Source organism: Ornithodoros turicata, chromosome 1 (assembly GCF_037126465.1).
Source record: "Ornithodoros turicata isolate Travis chromosome 1, ASM3712646v1, whole genome shotgun sequence".
NCBI lineage: Eukaryota > Metazoa > Arthropoda > Arachnida > Ixodida > Argasidae > Ornithodoros > Ornithodoros turicata.
The window spans coordinates 45063948-45081633 of record NC_088201.1 but is presented as its reverse complement, the minus strand read 5'-3'; the positions used below and the strand labels follow the sequence as shown (position 1 = coordinate 45081633).

At 44.9% G+C, this 17686-nt stretch overlaps 1 protein-coding gene across 4 annotated transcripts in view; it reads right to left on the bottom strand.

The window, feature by feature from the left end:
* Positions 1 to 17686, bottom strand: part of LOC135378141 (1-acylglycerol-3-phosphate O-acyltransferase ABHD5-like) — a 32082-nt gene that overhangs the window by 9706 nt on the left and 4690 nt on the right. For 2 of the 4 annotated variants that reach the window (XM_064611045.1, XM_064611047.1), the window contains 2 exons: positions 3189 to 3337; positions 2844 to 3134 (listed from right to left, as the gene is read on the bottom strand). In XM_064611045.1, coding sequence (XP_064467115.1) covers positions 2844 to 3134; positions 3189 to 3337 — 440 coding nt within the window. The remainder of the gene's footprint in view (positions 1 to 2843; positions 3135 to 3188; positions 3338 to 17686) is intronic. The other 2 variants (XM_064611046.1, XM_064611048.1) reach the window with 1 other exon arrangement.

Genomic DNA, 17686 nt, shown 5'->3' with positions numbered 1-17686 from the left:
GCAAACACAAACAAACATCGCGACGATAACCGCAGCTAAGGGCAATGCCGAGTCAATAGCTCATGGCAAGGCTTACACCTCCACAGCAACACAACCATAGTGAGACAGTCGAACACTATTTGCCTTTATTTCTCGTAAGAGCCGCTAGGGTTGCTCTCTCCCCGAGTTTAGCTCCGCCAGTCGAAGTGGCGTTCCAGTTAACTCTGCCTCGAGATGTACATCGGATTCCCGCATACTTGGGAACCGCTCACCCTTCCTCCTCTCCCTGTTAAACGGTGGGCGCGAGTCCTTTGAAGTGTCCCGCTTTCGGTGGTTCTGGGCGCTTGGATGAAAAGATCACTTGGGGGATATGGGTCACTGCCACCCGCATGCCCAGATCAACCGAAAGCCCAGAACCTCCGAATATTTTTTTGGAGGAAATGAGCTTTTGGTTGAATTGGGACGTCGGTGGAAATGGGCGTTTGGAGGATATGATCTGCTACCGTATCCCAGGGCTCTTCTTTTTCCTTTCATTTTTTTTTTTTTTTTTTTTTCGAGCCCTTCGACGCCCTTTTAAGCGCGAAGGAAGCCGTTTTCCCTCTTATCTCCTCAAGAAGCGCGAGTGACTCTCATTGGTTTCCGCAAGCGATTTGCCCAATCATCGCAGGAAATCATTTCCGGAAACCAATAGAAGCCACTCTTGAGAACAAGACAGGGAGCGTCCATTGTGGTTTCCCTCGCACACAAATCACGAACGAGGAGGAATTTGTGCACTTGAGTACCCCCTTAACGTGGGAGAAAGACACGTTCGCCAACAGTCTGTAGTGAACGCCGCGTCACTTTTGCAGTTTCGCGGACATCGTGTTCAGTGGTCGCACGTTCTTTTGGAAGGAAACAAATAGCAGTTGCATCTTAGACCGACGTCGAGCCTCCCGGTATCACAGTCATGTGCTCTGCCATGTGGGTACGGCCAACAACACCTAGATGCAGAAGGCCTGCTTGATGCCTCCTCTCACTCCTTCGCATGTAGACATACAGGGTGTCCCAGAAAACGTGTAATTGAATTATAATTAAAAAAACTACGCCACCTAGAATCATGCGGTCAACGGCATTTGTTCTTACTAGGTTTTTGCCAACTCCTGAAGTGAATGCAATGTATCGTAAGTTTAATTATGCATATGTTTGCGAACTGAACTCAGAAATTTGCCAAGTAAAGGCCACTTTTTTACCCCACCAATATGAAAAGCGTGCCGAATTCACTCAAGTTCATCATACTTGATAGTGATATTCATGAGCTATTCCATCGGAAAAAATAGCCGAATATCATGCTTTTTGCAGCACCGGACCATAACGCTCGACGACTTTTTGAGCGCAATCGCTCAGTCCGACGAAAGGAGGTTCCAAACCCAGACCACAGAGTGATAGTAGAAAAAGGGACAGTTCATAAAATTGGGAGAGGGAAAGTGCGATCCCAGCGAAAGTCGGACGCGATAAGCCATACCTGTGTTATCTTTTTCTGCGATGCAGGTGTGGGCTGGGTTTCCAACCTCCTTTCGTCGGACTTGACAGGATTGCGCTGAAAAATTTGTCGCGCGCTAGCTCCGCAGAGCATGATGTTCGGCTATTTTTTCCGATGGAATAGCCCCTGAATATCCTTGTCAATTATCATTAATTTGAGTAAATTAGACACGCTCTTCACATTGTTGGGGCAAAAAAGTGACCTTTACTTGGCAAATTTCAGACTTCAGTTCGCAAAAATTTACATAATTAAACTTACGTTACACGACATTCACATCAGAAGGTGGCAAAAACCCAGTAAGAACAAATGCCGTTCACCGCATGATTCTAGGTGATGTAGTTTTTTTTATTATAATTCAGTGACACGATTTCTGGGACACCCTGTATAAAGTCCGCCAACCGCAGCAGCAGCAGCCAGCCGCGTCCGGTGTGCGTGTGGTGCGCGTGCGGTGCGCGTGCGGTGTTTGCGTGAGGTGTGCGTGCGCGTGTGGTGTGTGCGCGTGTGTTTTTCCCTCCTCTCCCGGCTGCGACTCGATGGAAAACAGCGCTTGGCGAAGTTGAGCTTCGGTGAACTTTCCCATCGCTGTCTCCCAGCGATAGGCTCCCTGAACCACCAAGTACAGCGCTGGGACAAGCGCTGCAAGTGCGAACCCCACAATGGAAATACAGCGCTGTTTTGCAGTGCTGTTGTGCAGCGCTGTGGAGCAAAGCGCTGTATGTCGCTGTAAGCGCTGCTTTTTTTATAAAAAAAGCTATAAGAGCAGCATAGAAGTCTCTTTTTGCAGTTCAGTTGTACGGCCAGGCGGACATCATCTCGAAGAAAATGTGTTACTATGAGACGACTAATTACCTAAAATTCATTAATTAACTTTTTAATTAGGCGATTTCGGGCAAAAGCGAGATAGCAGATTGAGAGGCTATCCCGGTTCCAAGCCATTTCGCGTTTAAAAAATCCTGAGACACGCGCGTGCGTTAAAATATCCATCCCCGAATTTTGATGTGCAAATGAGCCGAAACCAAGAGCGCGGCGACCGGGAACGCAGGGAGTACAACGTTTCACGTCAGAGGGCCGCGTGATTTGGAGCGATTGGAGATTATTGGAGTAGACGCCGTTCAGCTGACCAGATAAACTGCTTTCCGGTCCAGATAAGCCTCCGTCGGCGAGGGTGATGCGTTACTCAGGCGCGCTTTTTCGGTTTGCATACGAAATGCCCGAAATATTCCTAATTACAGACTAATTGCTTGTGGAACAGGATAATATCCATTTCTAGTTTCCAACACTGCACCTGGTATCGAGACCTGCCCTAATAAAGCTTCCGTTTGATGCCAAGAACAATACAACTTACTTTCTACAAATTGCTGTTCCACTTCTATCGCATCCGACGAAAATGTGGGGCGTGAACTGCGACCAAAGCCAAGCAGATCAAAACAATAAACGGGCCGGTCTCGACTAAGTTCATCCAGGTTCAAAACCCAGAGGGCCAGCCCTGATGCAAATCCATGCACCATCACCAAAGGAAGCTTCTCACTAGCAGTTCCTGGAGGTTTCATCTCCAGCGACCAGATGTGATGCTGGCCTGAGCATCCGCGAACCGCTTGAATGGGCACATACCTTGTGCTGTAGGTATTCTTAACATCTGAAATAAGAAGAAAAAAATTGCAACCAAGCGCAAATATGCAGACCAACTCACATTTTAGAAGAGTTTTCTCTGCCTGCTCAAGCTGCTCTGGAGATGTCGGACACCATCGGAGATAGCCAGACAGCCAACTAGGAATAAGGTCAACCAGCCGATTCAGAATGCTGTCTGCTAAGAGACAGGCATTACGCACCAGCCACAACCTAAAGGTGTGGGCAAGCGTCGTCAGTAACAAGAAAGGTTCCCAGGGCAAACTACATGCATTTACATACTCTGAAAAACAGACACCTATCACGTATGCAAAACAAGAGTGTCAGTAGCGCAGTTATATGGAATCAGTGGTGCGCAACATTTCTGTAGCCACTGAGCCCCTGTAGGTCCCACATGTATGAGCCACGTCTATGTTAGATCTGGTAACCAGTGGCGAGACCAGAGGGGTTCACAGCACCCCCAACACACACCCCTAATACCCCTCCCCCAAAATATCGGGCAAAAGGGCCAGAATAACTTCGAAATACTTAGACCACAAATGCCATTCCCCATTAAAAAAAGGAAAGAAAAAAAACAGAAGAACGCAACAACAGCGTTCAAAACCCAGCACAACAGCAACAGCAGCAATTGTTGCAAGGCTTCTACATTAGATTCTGAGTAGGTATGACCTCATGAAAACCGGTCCACATAACAGTTGTCAGTTCACTTTTCGAGACGTTTTTCATACAGGGTGTTTCAAAAAACGTGTCATTCGGACTTTATAAAAAGACGGGGCGACGGAAAAGTACCGGGTAAACGGCACTTGTGTGGCAACTGGATTTGCCATCTTGCAAAAATATTTTCATTTGATTTTAATTAAAATAAATTGAATTTCTTTAATTGAACTCCAAAATTTCCCAAGTCAACCTAGCGTTTTTTTTGTTTTTTTTTTACAGAATTCAGATCCACCAAGAAATCATCTCGATATTGCAAAGGGAACTGCCCAAAAAAAGTTCCAAACTTGAGGCTTCAGAGTTTCGGGTATTCAACAGCGCACCAAATCAGTCGCAAAGATGCGCGGAGGGCAGGACGTGCTCCTGCCCCCATGAAGCTAGAACAGTTTATCGCCGGACCGGCGTGCAGCACCAGACGCGCCGATAACAAGGCGTGTGACATTCCACCATACGTTGATAAGCGGCAAACAAAAATGATTCCGCCTCTTTTTTCCCACCCTGTTTTTTTTTTTTTTTTTTTTCTGGCCTTCTATCTTTCATGGGGGCAGGAGCATGTCCCCCTCTCCACGCGTCTGATTTGGTGCGCAGTTGAATACCCGAAACTTTGAAGCCTCAATTTCAGGACTTTTTTTGGGGCAGTTCCATTTGCAATATCGAACGGATTTCTTGGTGGATCTGACTAAGTTCGCTATGGGCTCTCTAATTCTGTAAAAAAACGTTAGGTTGACTTGGGAAATTTTGGAGTTCAGTTAAAGAAATTCAATTTATTTTAATTAAAATCAAATGATAATATTTTTGCAAGATGGCAAATTCAGTTGCCGCACAAATGCCGTTTACCCAGTATTTTTCCGTCGCCCCGTTTTTTTAATAAAGTCCGAATGACACGTTTTTTGAAACACCCTGTATAGTACGCCAAGGCGCTTTTTCTTTTTTTTTCTTTTTTTTAAATTCAATTGCTAGGAGGAGGGTTTTGTAGGAGGGCGTTGTGCTGCAATATGTTGGCTAAATATAGACATAGTTCGGTCCTACTGACAGGTCCCGAGGAACGTAGAATACGTTCTTGGTCTGGAAACTCCTACACGTTGAAGACCGGTTTTACGTTGATCAGCACGAGGTGAGGGATCCCGGACATTGGAAAAGCGCGTGCACCGCAGCACACGTGTTTCCAGAAACAGAAGAGGATATCATCACGTAGAACGTCGAATTGGGCCTGTTGGTTGGACATCATGAAATGAAAAGCGCTAAAACCAGACGAAGACACACACAAGTGGCGCTATTTGTGTGTGTCTTCGTCTGGTTTTAGCGCTTTTCATTTCAGGATATCATCGCCATCAGGAACCAGCAGGTGTTGCTGCACAATGTTGCAATCGTAGACCAAGACACTCGCTACCCCCTTTGTACAACCTCCTTTCTGTAGCACTTCCGTAAGGTCCGCTCGGACGCTTGAAACTGGTACTGAGACGCCAAGCAACCACGGCGCGCCGCCAGCTCAAAGAAGCAGTGGCGGGGTACCTAGGTTGTCCACCGCGCTACACTTCATGCTACAACGGGAATTGCACCAGATTTCTTGTAATACGGCAGGAACAATACAGGGCGAGAATAAATATTACCGGAAGCATTTCTTTTTCGTAGGAGTCAACTTTGAAACCACTTCGGCAGAATACACAGGATGTCCCGGAACACTTGTCAAACGTCAACGTGTCACTGCATTATAATAATAAAAAATACGCCACCTAGAACCACGCGGTCATGGCATTCGTTCGTACTAGGTTTTTGCCACCACCTGATATGGTGTCAGTGAGACTTGATACCTGACATGGTGTCAGTGAGTGACAGACTTAAGTCATCGAACTGAAGTTTTATTATGTCAATTTTTACTAACTGAACTCGAAAAATTGCCAAGTTAAGAAGGTCGCTTTTTACCCCACCAATGTAAAGCGTGTGCCGAATTTACTCAAGTTCATGATAATTGAGACAGATATTGAGGAGGAGCTATCCCATCGGAAAAAATAGACGAACGTTATGGTTTCGGAGCGCAAACAGCCTAGCGCTCGAAGACTTTTTGCGGGCCCTCGTTGTCAGCCCAACGAAAGGAGGTTGCTAAACTCAGCCGCCCACACAGGGATAGTAGGAGGAGATAAGACGCATCCGGCTTCTGCTGGGATCATGCCTTCACTCTTCCAATTTGAAGAACTGACACTCTGTGGGCTGGGTTTCCAACCTCCTTTCGTCGGACTGACAGCGATTGCGCTCAAAAAGTGGTCGAGCACTATGCTCGGGGTGCTCCGAACAGCATGATGTTCGCCTATTTTTTCCAACGGGAGAGCTCCTCAATATCCCTGCAAGTTATCATGAACTTGAATAAATTCGGCACGCGCTTCACACTGGTGGGATAAAAAAGCTAGCTTTACTTGTTAGATTTTCGAGTTCAGTTCGTAAAAATTAACATAATAAAACTTTGATTACATTCACAGCAGCAGGTGGCAAAAACCTACACTGTCAGCCAAAATGGTGCGAAAAAGGGATAAACGAGGTGCAAAGGCAGGTCTAGTCACGTCGTTTAGACCATAACGGCTATCTGTATACCTCTAAAATAAGTGTTATGTTGCAACGATATACCTTGCACTTAATATGTTCCATATTTATACCTTCAGGGTTATTTTTCAATGCGGCTGCAGTACGTGAGACCTCGTTGGCAACCTGCTCCGCCACGGAAGGTATAATGCATTATAATGGTATAAGTTGTTTGTGGTTGCCTAAGGTGGCCGCTTGCGCTGTTTTGCTATAGTTTTGCGTCGATAAAACAACACAACGAATAATGCCGCTGACCACGTGATTCCACGTAATTCAATGACACGTTTTCTGGGACACCCTGTATAGGGAAACAGGCACACGTTCAATTGCATGCTGACACAGGAGTACTTCAACGCCAAGGTATATGTCCTAGGAGCCGAAGAAAATCATTGAGGGGGCGAGATTTATTTCTGCTGGGCGATAACACAATATGCCGAAAGTACTTCAAACCAGCCAAGTTGGGTAACGAGGTATTACCCGTTGCCTTGTATTAGAGACCAGGAAAGAACTAGTACACCGATGAATAAATCGGGTTCGCTGAGGGGCTACGTATATATGAATACGCGGGTCAGCTGCAGCAGCGCGCGAATCTTCCCTTTTTGACCAGACAACCTGTTTGTTGCCAGAGATCGCACGCTTGGGCTATGCCACTATAGCTATGGTTGAGAGGCAAGAATCACATGACAAGGTGCCGTTATTCCTTCTGGTTTTGTAAATTTAGCGTGTAGGCTTCAGACAGTCCTCAACAGTCTGCAGCCCTTCATTTCTACTGTCAGCGTCAGGCCACACAGAACAAGCACTATAGGGTAGACACGGTGCAAATGCCCTCTCTATACATGTTTGGCACCCTTCGCACTGTATGCAGTGACTTTAAATACACTCAAACCATTTCAACGAACCCAAATTAATTAGATGAAGTTAACTCGCTGTGCCGTGGACAACTATTTGTTGCCCATGCACTTTTTTTTTTTTTTTTTTGCATCACGGAGCACAGAAGTTGCTTTATTCAATGTTGACGATAAAATACTGTAAACAGTCATAGTTGCCACTGCTCATTTCAGGCACTGCTGGATTCTCTTGTGGGTTGTGTTCTCGTGCCTCTTGTTCAATCTCCCAACATTTGAGAACGTTGCTCGCGCCGTCATTGTGGATTGTAGTCGGCTCGGACTGACTCTGGCGCACAAACGAATGACCGCGGAGATTGCTGCTGGAGCACGGCATCACTCTCATGGCATGCAGGGTTCCATGTCGTTCTCATGGCCGCCCACAGGTAGTTCCTGTCTTGAAGACCGCGACTTCCAAGGTACAAGGTGCACCAAAAAACAAACCATCTGATTCGGGCTGCCACTAGCACAATTTGCATGTCCGCTTTGTTTGGCTCGGTATTTCTTGAAGGAGCAATGAGGTGACATTTAACGTCGCTCCAAATCCTGCCTCGTCTGTCAAGTTGTCGACCAGGAGTCATTTTCGCTCTGCGGTTGGAGAAAGCAGCCGCGGACGGTCCTCTCGGTCGACACAATGCTCTCGTGACGTGGTGAAGGCTCCGTTGGCTTGCTTCTTCGTTTTTTTTCTTCTCAGCTCACGCGCCGCTTATACATGCTTGAGCTGCGCCGCTGTACACGTGAAGGGAGTAGCATACGTCACGACTTTCTCTCGTTTTGCGATGCGCTCTTTTCACAAGGAGAAGGATTTTTCAAAGGTGTGCGGAACAGAGCCCTCCCGCTCGCTCTGTAGGTCACCTACGCTCATCGTTCTTCCGCAGGAACTCATTTTATTCGTTGGAGAACACACTGCACCGAAGAACGAAAAAAATACCTCAGTGCTCCTTTAACTCCATGCTGATACACAGCGGCGGTATGACGACTAAACGAAGTCAGAACAGCCACGCATAAACACAACAAATGATGCGGCGTAAAACTTTCCCAATAAGCATGGTATTAAAGCAAGTAGCAGAGGCCACATAGGCATTAGCGCCACTCTTCGTCAGATAATTTGAAATTAAGTTCCAGGATAACTTGGTTCCAACGAAGGAGACTTTCATTTTTATGAGACACCTGGCATATTGAGAGCCACCGGTATTTTAAACTGCCGAGTTTTGGGGCTGCAAATTTGGTATTGCAAAGGTAATAAGTATTCGAGCTTTTGAGGCACACAGATGTTTTATCGGGTACCCTGTGTCCTCTTGGGCACAGTTTATATTTTGCTTTCATACAGGACAGGGTGCGCTTCTCCTGTCGTAGTCGCTTGTCAGCAAAGGAACCATCCTATACGCACAAGGACGTGAAAATGTCATGCAGTTGGCAAAAGTCTGCACTCTGCAAGTCTTACAAAAGACCTCGTGTAGTTTGAGACGTGAAGAATAGCTAGGTCAATATAGGAATAACGGTTGCAGGAACGGTAGACCCTGTAGTGGATGACGACGACTGAGTCGTCATTATTTGACAGTTACGGCTGTCTACAGGCCCAATCACATGCGTCGCCTTGTGACGAACACAGCGCATAATCAATCCTCATGAATTTCATCGCAGAATCTGGAGTTTGCAATCGCCTCATCTCTCGGTTTATGCTTTTGTAACATGAAGTTTAAACATTGCCATTTACTTATAATCTGTACGGTTTTTACGGACTTGTTCTCTTATATCTGACTGTAAACATCTTCCGTAATGTCCCTGCACTGCACCCTTGAAGGTACAGCGAAACAGAAAACATTTAGAAAAGCATCGCTAATGTGGTAGATACGTGAACTAAGTCTGACACAGGGCTTTCTTTCGAACTTCCCAGTCTGCATTTCAATTCACTGTATTTGGCGCATGAAGGGCCTGTGTGCATGTAAAGAGGGGTAAAGCATAGTGATTGTTGTGCGTGTTTTGGACCCATGCTGAAGAGGATTTTCCAAAGGACAAAGTGCAGCCAAATGCTCCATACTGTTTCCTCCGCTATTTCAGTACCATAGTCGTGTCACTCCTGTAACTACAACAAATCTGTACATTAGGACAGAATAACGTTATTTCGTTTCACGGTCTCAGAAGTCGTTATCCAGGGATGAATTTCACTCCAAGCAGTATGGGCAACAAACCTTGTTGCAAACAAATACAAACTCAACAGCATGCCTCTGGAAAACTCCGCTCTGCAGTCTCATCATGCATTACGTTCGTAGATTCCAAAGGTAGGTTCTCGAGTCAACCAGGAAATAGAATTTTGAGTGAGAACAAGAACTTGGGTGAGGGGGCTGAATTATGCTCGCCTGTTGTGCGGACATGTCACATGCTTTGCTATTTTATGGTATAGCTCGAGAGCGTCAAAGCAGACACAGATGATCCTGCTACTAAAATGTCCTACAACTATTTTCGCTCTGAAATGATGTAACGAATTTTGCCTGCATCGTTTCAGTGGTGTGCTGCACAACTTAGTTGTCAAATTGTGGTGGCTTTCCTGTACTTCCGCGACGGCCCTGGTGTGTTACATCCATTCAAAGTCAATTTCGAAATGTCATTGAAAGAGACTAGTATCATTAAAATCGGTCAACTATTTCCCGAAAGGCAATGCAAAATTTGCCATATAGAAAACACCTTGAGCAGAAGTATGTAAACACGTTGATGCGATTCCAGGTATGTACACTGTACAAGGTGCGACTGTTCAGCCCAGTCCAAACTGTGATTTTGGTTGAACTGAGTGGGGTATTGTGCTTTGAACTTCAAAGCACAACTATTTTTGCTAGATCATGAAACAGAAGAAAAAGTCAAATAATGGGTGAATTCTTCACGACCCTCAGAAGAGCGTAATAATCCTCTTAGATCACTATCTATAACCTCAACTCTGTTTAAATCGGGACGTAGGTCGCAGACATGTGTGTTTGGAAGGTAATTGTGGCTTAAGAGGGGATACGACCTCCGGCGGCCCCATGTATTCTCTATGGGCGAAACAATGCGATCTTTTGCAGCTAATACTGAACCGATTTGGACCAAAATGGCCTTGTTCGATAGATTTTAGAATTTCAAAAAATTCACATTGGAGACATTTGCAATTTTTTTTTTGCAGAAGTTTTTAAAAACCTTACGAAAGCTGCAAAAAATTTATAAGTTCGGTCTCTCGCTTTTGGAAGTTCGTAGCTCGTTTACTGTAGCACATATGTGAAATGTAATCAGTAGCATTTACGCGGAATTCTTTCTTGAATATTTACGTGTCCATGTCATGTCTGTCCACGCCTCCAGTTGTTCACAATATTGAAAAAACTTAACGTATGTACGGCTCCGTGAACTGCCCCGTCTTGCCATCGTACAGTAGCGCCACATTGCTGGTCAGAAGAGAACTTCATATCGTTCCGCGGAATGCAGTCACTGTTCTGGCACCCTATCCCAGAAGGGGTTTCCCCGGCAGCGGAAGCGCGAAATTGAGGTCGTGAAACCTGTCTGAAGAGATCCACGTTGAGTAGGTCGTCGCAAAATAATGGGAAGGCCTTGAGTGAGAATAGGGAGAATAGGCGGCACAGACCAGGAAAGCTTTGCTACACAGCCACACAATATTCGTCTCGCATCGCATGCACGTAAAAAGAACGGTAGGGTTAGGGGAGGTGAGGCACAGTGAGACCGAGTGGTGTTATCATTCGCTCTCCCGATGTGTTGAAATTGGAAGACAGTTTTCTTTCTTTTTTTAATGAGGTAATATCAAACAGTCAAAGACTGGATTATGGAAAGGCCGAAAAATAAGGAATCCCAAGAGGACGTCTGCGAAATAAATAATTTATGAATAAAACCTTGAAAAAGACTCCACGTAGAAATTCACTTTTTAACAGAACTTTTTCAGAAGAAGCTCTTTCTCTATCCACAGCTGTAAGATCAACCCCAGTACACGAGGGATGCTGCCAAAAAGTGGCATGCGCTGGACAAGGTCATACAAAGTTATTTTAAATGCATAAAAAGCATTTAGCACATTAATTCCCAATACCTGTCCTGAGCACAGCGTTGTGGATCTACCTGATGTAGCAGATGTAACTTTTCGAATATATATTTTTCCTTTCTTGGTGGCCTCTGGCTTTCGATAGTTCAGTCTTCCGAGTTCTCGGGCTCGGGGTCCAATGATGGATGTAACAGGGGTGTCACATATTACACCCAAAAGAAGGGTGCTTATTGGGTATATTGACTCAAAAAATGGCAAGTTCTAAAAAAAAAAAAAGGCTTGCTCCCAAAATTCACGGAACACTATTTGTACTGATGTACTGCAACCTGCATTTGCAAGTCTGAACGTCTTAGCTGCCTAGACTCTTGGGGACATGTTTACAAAAAGAAAGTACCTGGTGGGTGATTGCCAGTGAATGACTTGTTGTACTACCCACTCAATGAATTTTAGAAGAGATGGTGTTGCTCTATATATTTAGCAACCCGAACGTGATTGTCGTCGTGTACAATAAACACTTGCAATAACACAGTCACCTCTACTTTTACTTTTTGTTTTCTGCCTAAGTGATCGAAAGTACGTTATCTAAAGGGAAGTTTGGTGAAACGATTTATTCCCTGTATTAATTCTCAACAATTCTATCCTACTTACTTTGTAGAGCTCATTTTTTATCGCAGTTGGAATAACAATTTCCGTATCTTGGCTTCCTTACTTTTCGACCTTACGGTAATTCGGTTTCCTGGCTTTCCGGCCTGCTGATAGTTCGGTTTTCTGAATTTTCAGCCTTCTGATCGTTCGATGTTTTAATTTTTCGTCCTTTTAAGTTAGGACCTTCTGATATCTTGTCTAGGTTTCGAAGGATACATGTATGTTGTAAGGACCAAATTTAGGTTCACCTGCACATAGGCGCAAAGAAAATAAACTAAAACTGGGTGTCCGCCCATTTCATCGAAAATCGTTTGGTCGAATGCCGTTTGATCGACGCCGTTTGTTGGAAAGGCGTTTGTTTTGAAAGGAGTTCGAAGCTCCGTGGAGTGCGTCGTACGCACCTGTTTTTCCGTAAGTTTTGATTCGAGCATACGGTGCAGGCAATCAGTGTCCTCTGCTTTTTTATTTATTTGTTTGCTTTGTTCAGCCGAAGAGGGGAGGCCACTGGTTATTTTAAGACCTTTGTCATTTACGAACAACACAGCTGAACAGAAAAGTGGGTACAATCCGACGAATTACACATATTGAAGAACATGGCCTGACGTTGGGAGCAACCGACAGTCTGTGCTTCTTCTGGGCACCCTTCTCATTGCTGGCGGCAAATTTAAAGGGAAAGTTCTGAAATCGGATATCCATATGTGCGAGGCGAAAGCCTCTCGTCTGTGGAAACTATATAAGAAGGAAATTTCGCCATGGTACAACAAAACATATTAAATTAACAGCATATAAAGCATTAGTTCCGAGTGGCTCGGGACTAACATCTCCATTTTTTTCTTTTACAAATCAGTCAATCAAAACATTAGGAAGGGAGTTGCCTCAGGACAGAAGCCGCCGATATTTCGACCAGAGACTGTTCTTCTTCTGTTCTTCTGAGACTGTTCTTCAGAGACTGTTCGTCTTCAACAGTCTCTGTTCGAAATATCGGCGGCTGCAGTCCTGAGGCAACTCCCTTCCTACATCTCTACCGGTTAGCTGGATTTCTATCCATCTACAATCAAAACATTAGTTCCCCTCATTTAGAGTATGCATCTGCAGTCTTGGATCTCTGCACATCCACGCTGTCCGAGAACAAAAAAAAAAAACAAATAAAGAAGACAAAATGCAAAGGTCTGCTGCCCGGCTTATCTTGTCTAGGTTTCGGAGGACTTATTCGGTTACAAGGTAAATACACTAAATCAGAATAGTCAGTTAAATACAAAATGCGTCCGCAAAATGTTCTAGTGTGAGAACTCGGCGCCAAAGAAAAATCAGTAGGTGAATATAAATAAGCGAGGGCCAACGAAATATAACATTTGGACTCCGCGCTGCGTCCAGAAAGTAAGACAAGCTAAGATAGCATAACATCAAGAAGTCACCAGATGCAGTCCACAAAGGGACAAAAGGGAAGAATTGGCTTTCGTCGGGACCTCCTTCTTTCTCTGTAGCTGGGTTGACCTTGGCAACCCAAACATGACGTGAGATCCCTGCATCTCAATAGTCAAGGAGGTCACACGTGTTTTTGGGACTACACAATCCTGCGGAGGAGTGAGTTATTTGTACTAAGGGTAATGGTTACAGCTTCCTCCAGGCTGAGACCCGTATGTTCGTGTGGCGCCATCTACGAGCGAAAAAATCGTCAATCGGAGATGCCGCCTCACTCGTATCCCCTCTTAAACATTCACACCTAACAGGAGAACACCTTCCTCCTCACAATTAAAGGGGCTGCAACGCTAAGTCCCAAGTGATGCCGGAAGAAACACTATTATCTGAATCGATGTGAATCCGCATTCCAATTTTTACAGCGATAGATATGTAGTACATCCGCCCGGCGAATACCGAAATTCATCGGGCTCTGACATCACTGCAGGCGTCTCCGCCAATGAAGCTGCGTGGGAAAGGTCACGTGCTCACGAGTACCAATAGGAATGGCCGTCAAGTACGACATGTAGAAGAAGTTTTTTTCTTCTTCTTCAGTAGTGCGGGTGCTGTTCAGTGCTGTTCAGTTCTCGCGGGTGCTGTGCTGAACAGTACCCTGGATAAGAAACCCCGGTTGAGAAACACTCTCTACGAGGAAGAGGACGCTGCGAAGAAGCCACACAAACTTGAGTGCGTGACTTCGTTTTGAACATGAGCGGCAGCACTGCACGTTGGTTGCACGAACTAAACCACTCAATGGCAGGACCGAATCTCAGACTATCTTGCGTTTAAAAGGATTGTGCCGCAAGTTATTCAAATGTAAATGATGTTATTTGCATCGCTGCTAGCCTGCTTTTCAAGTTTTACATCCAAAAGGGTAATAGCCCAACAACACCGAATATCCTCTAGATGTACGAATAATGTCCCAACGGATTCGCACGTCCGATGGATATCTGAATGATATCCATCGGACGTACGAATCCGTTAGGACGTTATTCGTACATCCAGAGGATATTCGGTGTTGTTGGGGACGCGTAGAAAAAAAAAAAAGGCATTGCGAATACCCGAATACCGAAACGCATCCTGCTGTACCATCACGGCGGGCATGTCATCAGACATCTTCAGTCAAGCGACCAGGGAAGAGGTCACGTGCTTACGAGAACCAATAGGAACGGCCGAGGCTCAAGTTCGTTCAACGGTTTGTATCTCACCAACTACGACACCTAAAAAAATATTTATTTTCCTCAACACTCTGGCGTGCAGATCGAGTAGTGAACCGAAACGGTGTCCGCCCATTTGATCGAACGCCGTTTGGTCGAACGCCGTTTGATCGAAGGCGTTTGATCGAACGCCGCTTGGTCGAAAGCCGTTTGATCGAAAGCCAGTTGATCGACGCCGTTTGTTCGAAAGACATTTGTTCGAAGGGAGTTCAAAGCTGCATACACTGTGTTGTCCGCACCACTTTTTCTGTAACTTTTGACTCGAGCATACGGAGCAGGCAATCAGTGTCCTCTGCTTTTTTTATTTCTTCTTTTTTTCTTTGCTTTTTGCAGTCGAAGAGGGGAGACCACTGGTTAGTTGCAGACGTTTGTCATTTACGAATCAGTAGGACACATATTGAAGAAAGCTGCCCCAGGTTGAGAGCAGCCGATAGTCTATCCTTGTTCTGGGCACCCTTCTTACTGCTGGCGACATATTGAAAGGGAACGGTCTGAAACGGGATAGTCATATGTGCAAAGCCACTCGAAGTCTGTGGGTGCTAAGAACGAAATTTCGCCATGGTACAACGAGAGATATTAAATTAACAGCATGTAAAACCTTAGTTCGACCTTAGAGTATGCATCTGCAGCCTCGAATCACTACACATGCACGATATCGGAAGAAATAGAGAAAGTACTAAGGTCTGCTGCCCTGTAATCTTGTCTAAGTTTCGAAGCATTTCTTCGGTTACATGTCTGTCGTAAGAACTAAATTTAGGTTCACCTGCACATAGGCGAAAAGTAAATAAACTGAAACTATGCTCTTTCTCCTATACAGTGGTCAGTTGATTACAAATAATAATCCACTGTTAGAATTTGTTCACATTCGACGGGAATAAATCATCGAAAATGTCATTTACTTATTTTTAATTCATTTGCCAAAATGTTTAATACTTGACATCTATTATTATTTGACAAAGGCTAGCAAAGGGTTGGGGGATTAACAAGTACAGCATGTTTAGTCACTATGTGTCAGAGCGGAAAAACCTATTCGGTTGTCCAACGGGTTAACGGTGAACAACCCTGGCCCTTGTACTGCTTTTTGGACACTAAAAAGTGGGTTAGCATGAGGAATGTGTTTACGGGGAAGCAGATCACACAAAGTTAAATGTTCCTTAGGATAACTGCATTTAGAACTGCAGCTTTTTCTTATCCTTGTCTTTCTTTTGTGATTTTCGACACTCCAAGTGAACCAATTAAAAAAATCGATCAAACGACCGCTACCGTTTCGATCAAACGGCGTTCGATCAAATGGTTTTCGACCAAATGTCCTGCGTTCGATCAAACGGCTTTCGACCAAACGGCGTTCGATCAAATGTCCCGGAACCAACCGAAACATTTTAGTTCCGGTTTTGGTACCGGTTCGAAAATTAGGGAGTTTTAGGTAATCGTAAGATGATGTTTGATGTTTTTGGCGCAATAACATCAGAGGTCATAATGTAGGAAATCGTAACAACCCTCTGATTCCGTATCGCTGCCAGCTTATCAGATATCAGCAACGTGATGTCACCTACTCTAAATGCAATTGAATTAAATGAATCATGCAATAGGCTTAGCACGTTTTCGGGAACCTTATCGTGAAACTTCTACGCTTTCCGAAAACTCTCTTATCCACAAGGATTACGATGATCGTGTATCACTTTTCGCGTGTAGATGGAATTTTGAATAACATTTGCAGCATGTGAGGCAGTTTTAGCTCTCGACTAGGGTGTCCTTCACACTTTTCATGTCATCCTTGCTCAAGCGCCTTATACGAAAAAAAGAAAAAACGATACCGTTGAACAGTTTGCCGAACCGGTTCAGAATACTTTTCATTATTTCAGGTTCAGTTTCAAGATTGCAAAAAAAAAAATAGTGGTTCGGTCCAGTTCTGTAAAAAAAATAGCGGTTCAGTTCCGGTTTGATACCCTTGTTAGTAGCAGGGGATCGGAAGCGGAGCTGGACCCGAACCGAAAACCGCTATAAAAAAGTCATTTTTCTCTGAACCGGAACTGAACCGAACTGAAATCATTTATTCTACCGCTGAACTGAACCGAAATATATACGAAGTGGTACCGGTTCGCGAAACCGTTCAGGTGGGATGTTCGCTTCATGCCAGTCCCACAGTGATACCATGTAGCGGACTTTCAATGGTTCCTCTACCTTTTGAAAATCTTATTTCGAGAAAAACCAAAAGCATTCAAATTCACGAGCCGAAACACTCATGTACGAGGGTTCAATGCGGCAATAATTTCCTTTCAGTGTACAAAGTTTCCTGGGGCTGCTCGAAGCGGCAGGCTAGAGATAGCGGGGTTTATCACCTGCTGTGAAGCTCTTATCCATCATCAACCAAAATATGAATCTAGCACAAAGTACTGGCTAATTCGGGACCAGAGCTCATTCGTAGCAGTGTATAGTTCCTCAGCAAGTTAACAAAGAAACCCCATAGCAACTTGCTTGATTAATTCTGAATTTCGAGCATGCATAAAGATCAGAACCGCTTGGCGAAATTTCGTGTCTTTAATCCGACTTTCGCTCTTTGTCGCATTTATTTATCAACAGATATTACCACCTTGCTGTCGTAAATGTAGTGTTTCTAGCAATTGACCAGCTCCCGTGGCATAGTGGTTAGGGTGGCCGCTTTCCACGCCGAGACTTGGAGGTGACACGGGTTCGAATCCTATCGCCGGCTGTCTGAGGTTTTCCCTGGGATTTCCGAAGACTTTCCAGACGCAGTTCCCCCTGAAGCCTGTCCTAGGACACATACTAACCCCCTGTCTCCCACTCCTTCCTGCTGTCCTCTCTCCATCTGTCCACTTCTCTACGCCGCTCATAGCCACAGTTGCTTTGCGGCGATAATACGAAGAAGAAAAGAAAGGAAAGTTTCTGGCAATTGCAAACTTCGCTTCTGGGCTCTCTTCCAAGCAGAACACAACGCTCCATTCCGCCAAGTTATATGCCGAGGCTACAATCGAACCTTTAGCGCGAGTTTTTGAAGAACGTAGAGGTTTCCGAAAACATGATTCCATTCCTTTGGAGT